This window comes from Blennius ocellaris (genome assembly GCF_963422515.1).
Source record: "Blennius ocellaris genome assembly, chromosome: 15".
Taxonomy (NCBI): Eukaryota; Metazoa; Chordata; class Actinopteri; order Blenniiformes; family Blenniidae; genus Blennius; species Blennius ocellaris.
The window spans coordinates 16,169,529-16,179,845 of record NC_137664.1 but is presented as its reverse complement, the minus strand read 5'-3'; the positions used below and the strand labels follow the sequence as shown (position 1 = coordinate 16,179,845).

Sequence of the window (10,317 nt, the reverse complement as noted above, 5' to 3'; positions counted from 1 at the left end):
GCCCAGAGTACACTCATAAGAATGACACAATAGTTCAATAGTTTAAGAAAGAAATATGTCAAGGACTGTGAAAGTGTTTGGTTTTTTTTTTTCTTGTCATGCCAAAGAAAATTAAGCATTCCTTTACCACAGGAGCTGGTATTTCATGGTTCTTTCATGGTGTAATGGTAAACACTTCTGCATCACAGTGGGGCTTTTCCCTTTTCAATTCAAGGCTTTGGGGCTTTTCTGAGTGAGCTTTTGCATGTTCTTTCGGTGCAAGTGTGAGTTAATTTTCTTTACCCAGGCCAAAGATGTGCATCAGTTTCATGCTCTTCAGTTCAAGCATCGTATCCCTTATGAGGGATTTTTGCAGCCAATTTATATTAGAATGTTCTAGTATCAGGAAACACATGAAAGAATTAAAAGTGATAACTGACAGCAAAAAAGATACCCTACAATAAATATGAAATATTAAATGAGGATTAGGATTAGAGTGTTACGTGATTTGTTTTTAGGTGAATTTACATGTGTTGTGTGTGTGCAGATTAATACAGGTCATTGTGTATGACATGTCAATTCATTTATGTTTGAAGAAATGCAAACTTTTCTTTTCTTCTTTTTGTTTTCCTGCTGTGAGAATGTCTTTGGGATTAATTTCATTTCAGCAGCAGAGCTGCAGCTCATCCAGTCAAACCTCCAACAGGTGTTCTCAGTAAGAAGCAATTACACTGTATTTCAAGCCATCTATCCCCGTTTCATCCCCCGCCCTGCCTTCCTTCTGTCTCTCTCTCACTTCACTGAGTCGACTCTTTCTCTCTACTTTCATCCAAATCCTTACTGTAATCATCATTTCATTTCAATCTGTCGCTCTCGCAACATCCATCTCTGCCATCTCCCATCCCTCCTCCTGTGTTGCAATTCATTTAGGTTGAGTTTTGCTTCAGTAATATTACATAAATGGACATGCATTTTTCTTATGGGTAATTTTTTAAAATCAATTTCAAGTTCAAGATGCAAGGCTAAAATGCTTTTTTTGTGGAGGAGCAAATGGAGAACTGCATGTGACTGGATGATTAGAAACACACGTGCCTTCCAGCAGCAGATGAAATATGCGCTTCACCTGTCAGCTTTATCTCCATCAGCAGAAAGATGGCAGCATCATTCTTATGAAATGAGCCCACATCTGATTTACAGCGCCATTAAAACTTGCCCTTGAAGAGAAGGGTAGGTAATCTCACCAGATCACCATCTCACACTTAAGTGAGTTCATTTTCCAACAAAAACAACATCTGCTGGAATCGTTAAAACACCATCATGCTAAGAGAGCGGGGAGGGGATGAACACTCCTAACCATTCACGTAAACACACACACACACACACACACACACACACACACACACACACACACACACACACACACACACACACACACACACACACACACACACACACACACACACACACACACACACACACACACACACACACACACACACACTCACAAACATACCAGAATGTGAACATGGAAAAGGAAAACATCATCTCCTCACCGGCAGCTGTGACCCAGAGTTGCCACTTTAACTTGCGTTGCTGTGAGCTGAGGTAAAGGAAATGTGTGAGGTGTGAGGTGACCTGAGATTGAACTGAATATTTGCCTTGGATTGTAAAACAGCTTAATTTTCTAATTCTTCGAATAAAACAGCTCCACTTCCTCTTTAAAAACCCTATTTAATCTGTATCCAAAAACACAATTAAAGATAATGAACACCAAGCACCATTACTGTGGCTTAGTAAATAAATCCTATTCATAACAGTATGGGCAAGGACACGCACACAAACACACTTCTCCAAACAAACACACACACTGCCACTCAAATTCATTGGCATACTAATAACTGTGCACGCACATCATAGCTGACAGTGAGTGGCATAATTCAGCAGACATATTTATAAGTGGAAAGAAGTTGTCAGTGTGAAGGCCAGAGGTGCTGACAGAGAGACAATCACCATGCGTCTATTTGTGTCTGCTGAAGTGAATATTTAAGTCATGGGGGACACAGAATGTCCCCGGAATGACACTGCGGGGGCCCTCCATCCATCTAGTTGCTCACATAAGGTCACTACAAAGAGGAAATACTAAAAATGTGGGGCCAGAAGTTGTTCTAATAGTACGGGTTTTAGAGTGTGTTTTGCATTAAAAGTTGCATTTACAGTTCAGGTTGGGTTTAGCCTACATGACAGAAAATAAAGTTGTGTCCTCACAAAGAACAGTCGTGGACTAAAACTTCATTTGGATTCATGTTTTGGTGTTTTTCTCCAGCTATGAAAAGTTGCTATTTCACACAGTCATCTTCCCATCATTTCAGGGGAAATCACATTGGTTCAAACTCGCAAACACAAACAACTTCACCCAAGAATTTGACAATTTCCATTATGGAAATCTGTGCCCAGAATGTGACTTTGTGAGCAGCTTCATGGAGTTGTCATTCATCTTCCTGTTTACCAAGGGAACCCATTGATCAGCCAGTAACTTTGTTCTTAAAGTTAACCTATGATTTCAGCATGTTTTGGGTTTATTATCAGCTGTACTGTGTGATGTGGATTTCATAAACTTGAAAAGCACAATGTCACCTTCTACCAAACCAGTGGCCATAGCTACAATTTTCTTCAATGTCACATTCGTCCTTTCAGGGAATACATAGATGAAGATAATCAAGAATTGAGCCGCTATTCTTGTAGCATTTATGTGCAGGGCAAACGTTCACCATGAATGCAGATGGAGAGTGAGGCCGCGAGCATTCACGATGTCAAAAGGTTTCAGGCCAACTGCAGCAAATCCTTCTCATTATACAATATAGGACCACGTGTTTCAAGCGCAAAGCAAGTGATATTATCAGAAAAGTTGGTCTTTCAGCTGGGTTAAGCCTGAACTGCATAGGTGTAAATGTCTTTCGTTGCAGAAAAATGGGTAGCTTGAGCTTGAGGTTTGAGAGTTTGACAAGGGGTGAATTATAATGGCCACATGAATAGGTCAGCACATTTTAGAAAAACCGCACCTCTTGTGGGGTGTTTACAGTCTGCTGTGGTCAGTGTCCATCAAAAGTGGCACAAGGATGAAAGGCAATAACCTGGCAACAGCTTCAGGGACTCGTTCATGTTTAGAAACACAGGATACAAAATGTAGGGTTTCTTTGTTATGAGCAGAATAATTATTGTAGATGCCGTAAGATATTAATCACATAAGCTAGTTGTAATTAAAGACAATACGAAATACAAACGGGTATATTTGAAATATCTATGACTCATCCTGAAAACACAGAACTCACATAAACTTAGCCTGATTAAAGCATGTCACGCTTCTGATGACATCTCCAGGCAACACGATTACTTGTTCTCACCGGGGTTCCTCAAAATCAACATTGCTCCCTGCTAGAATCGATGAGAATCAAACTGGATTAGACCCCCAGTTATAGATGCATGTGGCTCTGCAAAGGCTCCCTGGATTTAAAGGATCTGCTGTGGACATGTTGTACCAGATGCTCCAGCCCACCTTCATAGGTCAATAGTGGTCCAAGCCTTGATGGGTCGGATATGTTGTGGCTCCAAACGCGGCCAGTCGTTATAATGTTGTGGCTTATCTTTGTAACCCGGCGGTTTGCCTGTATTACCATGAATCTTTCCACAGGCATTATTATTCTGGAGACGATACATCACAATGACTTTGATGATCCTCTTACCTTTTCCTCGAGTGCTGGTCGGCCATTGACATTTTGGTTAAAATTGAAATGTCCCCACATTTATTGGATGAATGGCCATTAAATGCTTCACAGGCATTTATATTCTTTGCTGAATTAACTGCGATAACCTTGGTCATCCTTTTACTTATAATGTAGTGCTTTCATGAAGTAAAAATTTTAATTTCTCTACTACTTTGTTTAATGAATCAAATAACTCCAAAGCAAATGTCCTCACCTCGAAATATCAAGTTTTAACACAGCGGTATTTCGTCAGCATCTTATCAAGTGGACAACTGAGCAAGAAGTACAGTACCTTTGTATTTGACCCTGCAAAATGCAAATGCAAGCACACAACAAGCAAAAAAGTGATTTCATTAGTACGCTGATAAGTATGTACTTCAAAACATTAGCATCTACAAGCAAAACAACCGCATCCTTACTGTCACTTTAAGTGACCCATTTCTTTGGCACCGGACAGTTTGTTGTATTTTATTGCTTTAATAACACTGTTTTTCACAAAATCCTGTCCCCCTGCCTTTGTCCTGACAAAAACTTATTTTGCCCATTTTCATATTTCACATCAGCCTTTGAGAGAACACTATGGAAGTAAAACTGTGCCATCAGATTCTGAATTCGAATTTCTAACTCTGAATTTTTTTACCATCGAAATCAGACTTTGAATTTGAAAAGCTGTCTAAAACATCTAAAAATATTCAGTGTGTAAAAATTCAATGTGTCTAAAAATTCATCTGCAAAAAAAAATTCGGCTGCACAAAAAATTCAGCCGCAAAAAAAAATTCGGCTGCAAAAAAAATTCGGCTGAAAAAAAAATTCGGCTGCAAAAAAAATTCGGCTGCAAAACAGCCAGAATATCTGTGCCATCAGGACGATGCAATCGATACCTGGTCTCATCCACCAAACATCCAATCAAGGGAAGCTTTGTTGGTCACGTGACAAGTGCAACACTGGGCAGGAGCGCGCCCAGGATTTTCAATCAGCCATGGAGGCCAGCGGTGACGGCGCTTCGGTGAGTATTTGCCATTTATGTCTGTAAACCACACGTTGCAAATCACCAGAAGTTATGAAGCAACATATGTGGCGAACTTTTAATGATGTGTGGAAATGTTTTCAAAGAAATTACATTTACTGTATGCAATGTTTTACATGCAGAAAATAGTCAAATTGTCTCCTGTTTGATTTTTTTTTAATGTCCATTGAATACTCTAATCTGCGCAGTGCTTGTTGTGGCAAAAAATTTCTTTAACAAACATAACCAGGTCATTGACGGTGGCGCTAGAAACACTATTGCAGGGGGAGGGAACCCGCGCTCCTGAGGCACGTGGCTCTGACGTGAGCTGCCCCACCCCGCGAAAATCTGTGAAAATAGTCAAGTCGTTTGTGCTGCGTTGGTGCTGGTTTGTGCTGATTAAAAGTATCGTTTGTGCAGCTTTGGCATCACACATGAACTGTAATGTCATTATGCAACAATAGCAGTGCAAAGAGTGTTGAAGGTTGCCATCCCCTGTACTAGTGGAACCAATGTTAATGGTAGGACACTTACCTCTCGGAAATAAACTATACTCATTCATGATGTAAAGCAAGTAATCAATATTAAAATCACTCAAAACGCTCATCCCTAGTTATAAATGAAGAGATGGGAAAAATTCAAAGAACAGACTATGCCCATAGAATGATGTCCTGTGATCAGGAGGTAACCGAGTAAGGGCTGAATGGTGATAGCAGCAGGGTTTGCCTTTTCTTTCATGCCGTGGTATAACAAAAGTTCATCATTTTATGGCCGGCATCAGAATTTGAATTGTTACTTAATCTGATGAAGCAGTAATCATTACAAATCACAATTTCTAAACACAATGTATTACAATCTTTGATTTGCTTTTCTATTAGTAATTTTCTGTTTTGCTTTTCTCTCCTAGGAACACTTGCTAGATTATCTTTTACAAAGACTTCGTTCTCGATTGGAACATATTCTTGGACGCATGCCTGTGGACGTGGACTTCTTAGAGTTCACTTGCACCCAAGAACTTGTGTTTTTGAATGCTGTGTCCAGCCAAGTAACTGTTTGTCCAGCGATATTAGATGCACTGACAGAGCTACACAGTCTCATAAATTCCAAAAAAGAGGAAAGGGACCAACACATTGCAGTTGTGCAGTTTGAGCAAGGACCAACTGGGCGCCAACGGATGGTCGTCTCCCCAGATCACCTTAGCAAACTTCTGGAACTTAACCTGTCTGTCCCATGTATAGCCAGACTTTTGGGGATGTCCAAACGCACAATATACAGACGCATGGCTGAGTTTAATCTCTCAGTAAAGGCCCTCTACAGCACCATAACAGATGAAGAGTTAGACCAGTGTGTGAGGGAGATTAAATCCAGGCAGCCTAACTCTGGATATCGAATGATGAAGGGCCTCCTGCAAGCCAGAGGACTGAGGGTGCAGTATAACCGTGTCAGAGCCTGCATGCACCGAGTCGACACTACTGGTGTCATAAACCGAATGGTCCGTATTGGATGTATTGCTCGACGGACCTACTCAGTTCCAGGACCCCAGTCGTTGATGCACATCGATACAAATCATAAATTGATTCGGTAACGTCTTCAGTAATGTTTTGGATAATATTGTTTTCAAAGCATGGAGTTATTAGTATGCAGAATGAAACATTTTTGTATACTGCTTGTTTCATGTTACTTTATGTAACATAAACTAACCTCCTAAAATGACACTCCAACAGTTAAATAGTTTGTCTTACTTGGTATGTTATGTACAATTGAAAAATTGTTTCTCTTTCAGCTACAACATTGTTGTCTTTGGAGGCATTGACGGTTTTTCCCGCAAGGTTAGCACAATCATTTGGACAAAGTGCACCCATTTCTTAGAAATTTCTTAGAAATATTAAATACTTGAGTGTTTCATAGATGTGTAATTTAATTTGTGCTGCAGATAATGTATCTTGGTGCAGCTTCCAACAACCTTGCATCAACCACCCTGGCATTCTTCCAAGAATCTGTTGAGAAGTTTGGTTTTCCTCTCAGGTAAATTTATATTTCATGACAGATTTTACACAAGCACTACCTATGGTGGAAAGTAGCAATATTTATTCAATTACTGTTCTTAAAGATTCCATTCCAAGCGGTATCATTGTAATAAAAACTTACTTTGAAGAATAATTTAAATCTGGATACTACTTCCACTTTCATATTTTATATAATGTATGTATTTCTCTGGTAGGCAAGTCTTGTTGGTGTGAAAAATTAAAACAGGTTTGCTTACACAACTATTTAAACTTGCCTTGTTTCACAAAAATTATCACTTGTTGCAAAGATGTTTACTTACTGGTCTTAGGAAGAATTCAGAATTACCACTACTGATTGCTCAGTCAGAACTATGTATCCAAGAGGTAAGTTGGAATGGAGGGACACCAGGTCAACGATAAGCACATGGCAAGAACAATTTTAAAAATGCCTTTTTCAGAATTCTTCTCTCAGGTGCTGTTATCACTGATATAATATTTTGGTTAACTGATTAACTGTAACTAACTTTCCATACATATATTTTAAAATGTTTTGTGTCAGAGTACGTGGAGATCAAGGAGTGGAAAACGTGGATGTTGCTCGCTTGATGTTCACAGTCCGGGGCACTGGAAGGGGCAGCTTCATATCTGGGAAGAGTGTTCACAACCAACGGTATGTTCAGTAGAATACTGACTATTACAAGTTTCCACCTCACTGATGTCATGAGATGGTAATGTGTTGGCTTACAACTGTCATCAGGATGGTATGTGTGCTCATATTTATGTCATGTGCAAGGTTTAATAGCATGCAGGACCTATGCATAAAACAAATATAATTCTGAACATAATGGGTTATGTGTAAATACAAAGGTTTACAGGTTTAATGCAAATTTTCCAGGATTGAGCGTCTGTGGAGAGACCTGTGGACAGCCGTAACTTGCATCTACTATGATGTTCTCCACTACCTGGAAGAAGACGGCTTCCTCAGCATCGCCAACGATGCACACCTCTTCTGCTGCCACTTCGTGTTCCTCCCACGCCTGCAGGATGACCTCGATACTTTTCGCAGTGGTTGGGACAATCACCCACTGAGAACAGAATGCCACATGAGCCCTACCCAGCTGTGGGAGCTGGGCCGCACACATTCTCCAGTTGCAGGACCAGAGAACACAGAGGTACATGAAGGCTGCTGGCGTAGCCCTTCCTTTTTTCTGAATCCTAAACATGTCTATTATCCAAATTTGACTGGTAACATTGCATAAACTGGAATGCACTATCAAATTTTAACACATTTTTAATGAGACCATCAACTGTGTCTAAAGAACCTAAGTGATTCTCAAAATGTTGGTTTCCTTTCAAATTGTACTAGAATCATCTTGGTGCATAAATGTTCCCGCCATTGTTTGGTCAATAGCTGGACCCCCTTCAGCCAGCAGGATAATGCAGATGTGATTTAAATGAATAATGTGGTTCACATGTTGAACGTGTTTAATTTGAAGCCCACGGCACATCGTATTTCAATTAAAATTGTCTCCATCTGTAGGGCCTGGATATTCCTGACATTGACTGGGAAAACAGTGGACTTCCTGATGATGACCACTCGAGCATCGTTGTTCCACACACAGGATGCCCACTGACTGATGGACAAATGGCAGCTTTAAGAGCTGCAGTTCACCCAAGAGCTGCATCCCAGTGCTTTGGCAGTGACATTTACATTGCTGCTGTTCAATTTTGTGAGCAATTCCTTCATGTCTGAAGGAATCAATCATAGAATCAGTTCTGAGTTTTGTATGTTGTAGCTTGAGTGTTGTAACAATGTAACAAAGACTTTAAATTGTGTAATATGGAAATAAAATCAGTGTTCACTTTATAACTTGAATATTTGGAACATTGCATACGTCAAACTAGAGTAAGAAGGGCAAGGAATCTCATAGTGCATGGTTCAGAGAATCGGTGGGTTGCTGTTGTAACAAATGCAACAATTCAGTCAAGTCTTGGAAGTGGGATCTATGCAGTCAAATTTATTTGAACAATTAACGAACATCAACATTACTTTGGACAAACAAGCTGTCTCAGAAATTGAACCATTGTCAAATTTGGATTGTATGAATGAAAAACCTATCCAGACATCCAGAGCTCTAAAACATGTCATTTAGGCTTGGAAACGAACTTTTCACTTTCCCTAAATACAGGCCCCATATTGTCACTCACACAAGACCAAATCCCGTATGGCAAGTGGCAATGCATGCCAGGATGTCATTTTTAAAAGAATTGTAGTCTGTATAATGTCCTGGGATGCGCAAGGTCTCAAAGCAGGTGGAGGCCGTGGGGTATCTGCCACTGATGATTTGGATGGTGAGATTTTGTGGCAGAACCTCCCATCCAGTCCAGAACTTGACCAGGTCGTTTAATTCACTTGCAGCTGCTATAGAGTAGAGTAAAATAGATTATGATCACGTGTACTCTGCGCACACTCACACATTGGTAGCATGAGGAGGCCTTAAACCTACCATTGGCTATGAACTGTCGTACATAGCCCGACATGCGGCATTTTGCTTTAATTGAGCAATCATCCTCATCGTCACTGTCGTCTTGAGGCCATGTGATCCGCTGAAGAAGAACCTGCATTGAAAAAATAGCATGATAACTGATCATTTATCATTCTTGAACTCGTACTCTTTTTCCAATTTGTGGTTCTTTGTTGGAAGACACAAAATACCAGCACATCTCTCCCAAAAATGTGAATCATGCCCACAACCTGAAGCTCAAGACAGAGATCATCAGACAGACACATGGCCATCTGTTTAAGGTGGGTTACCTGTGTAAAGATTATGTCACTGTTTTTGTCCCGATTTTTCATCTTTCCAACCAAGAGCTTAAAAAAGCAAAGTTTATGTTGCAATTTGTGGCACAATTCTGAAAATCATTGAAAAATGGATTCACGTGTTGCTGAAGATCTACCTGAGGTTGGTTTTAGTTAGTTTACTTTTAGTCATTTCAAGTAAACCAGCCCCAAAACACATTCATTTTCTTGAAGGGAGTAATGAATAAGTTCATAAAATGTCTTCTGGATAAGTGCACTCTATCTGTTTAAAAGATCATTTTCATCACTAGGGGCCTCTCTCGACCTAAAAAAGGCAAGATTGTTGTGGGTTAGGGTGATGTGGTTTCTGCATTTAAATTAAGTTTACACTGACTGAAAAGGAAGAATGAAGAGTCAGCCTGTGAAATTTACCACCAGCTACCACACTGGAGGGGTCTGTAAGAAATAAGTCTCTTCAAATTTAAGAAGCCTCTGTGTGTACCCCACTAAGGTACTATGACCACATTAAGTTACCTTTGTGTTATTGTGTGAATGAGTGAGTGAGTTCATGTTCTTCACCTCAGCGCTGACATTCCCCGCCCCATCTTTGGGAAACATCAAAGCCACCGTGTCAGGTCTTTGGGTCATCAGGGTCCACATTGGGGTTTCTTTGATACCTCGTCTTAGCTGCTTAATCTGCCTTGTGACTCGTCCTATCACCTGTTAATAGTAATAAGGCAGAGAAAATCAAAGTCAGAATTCCTT

The 10,317-nt window shown here is 40.2% G+C and overlaps 1 protein-coding gene across 1 annotated transcript; it reads left to right on the top strand.

Annotated features, from left to right (window-relative positions):
* Positions 1-5,716: 5,716 nt before the first annotated feature.
* LOC308140246 (uncharacterized protein) lies at positions 5,717-8,505 on the top strand (the record flags this gene model as incomplete). Its single annotated transcript, XM_080509931.1, has 6 exons — positions 5,717-6,327; positions 6,530-6,575; positions 6,680-6,771; positions 7,312-7,422; positions 7,648-7,924; positions 8,293-8,505. 6 exons carry the CDS (start codon positions 5,717-5,719, stop codon positions 8,503-8,505), a joined length of 1,350 nt encoding a protein of 449 aa, XP_080366057.1.
* Positions 8,506-10,317: the final 1,812 nt, after the last annotated feature.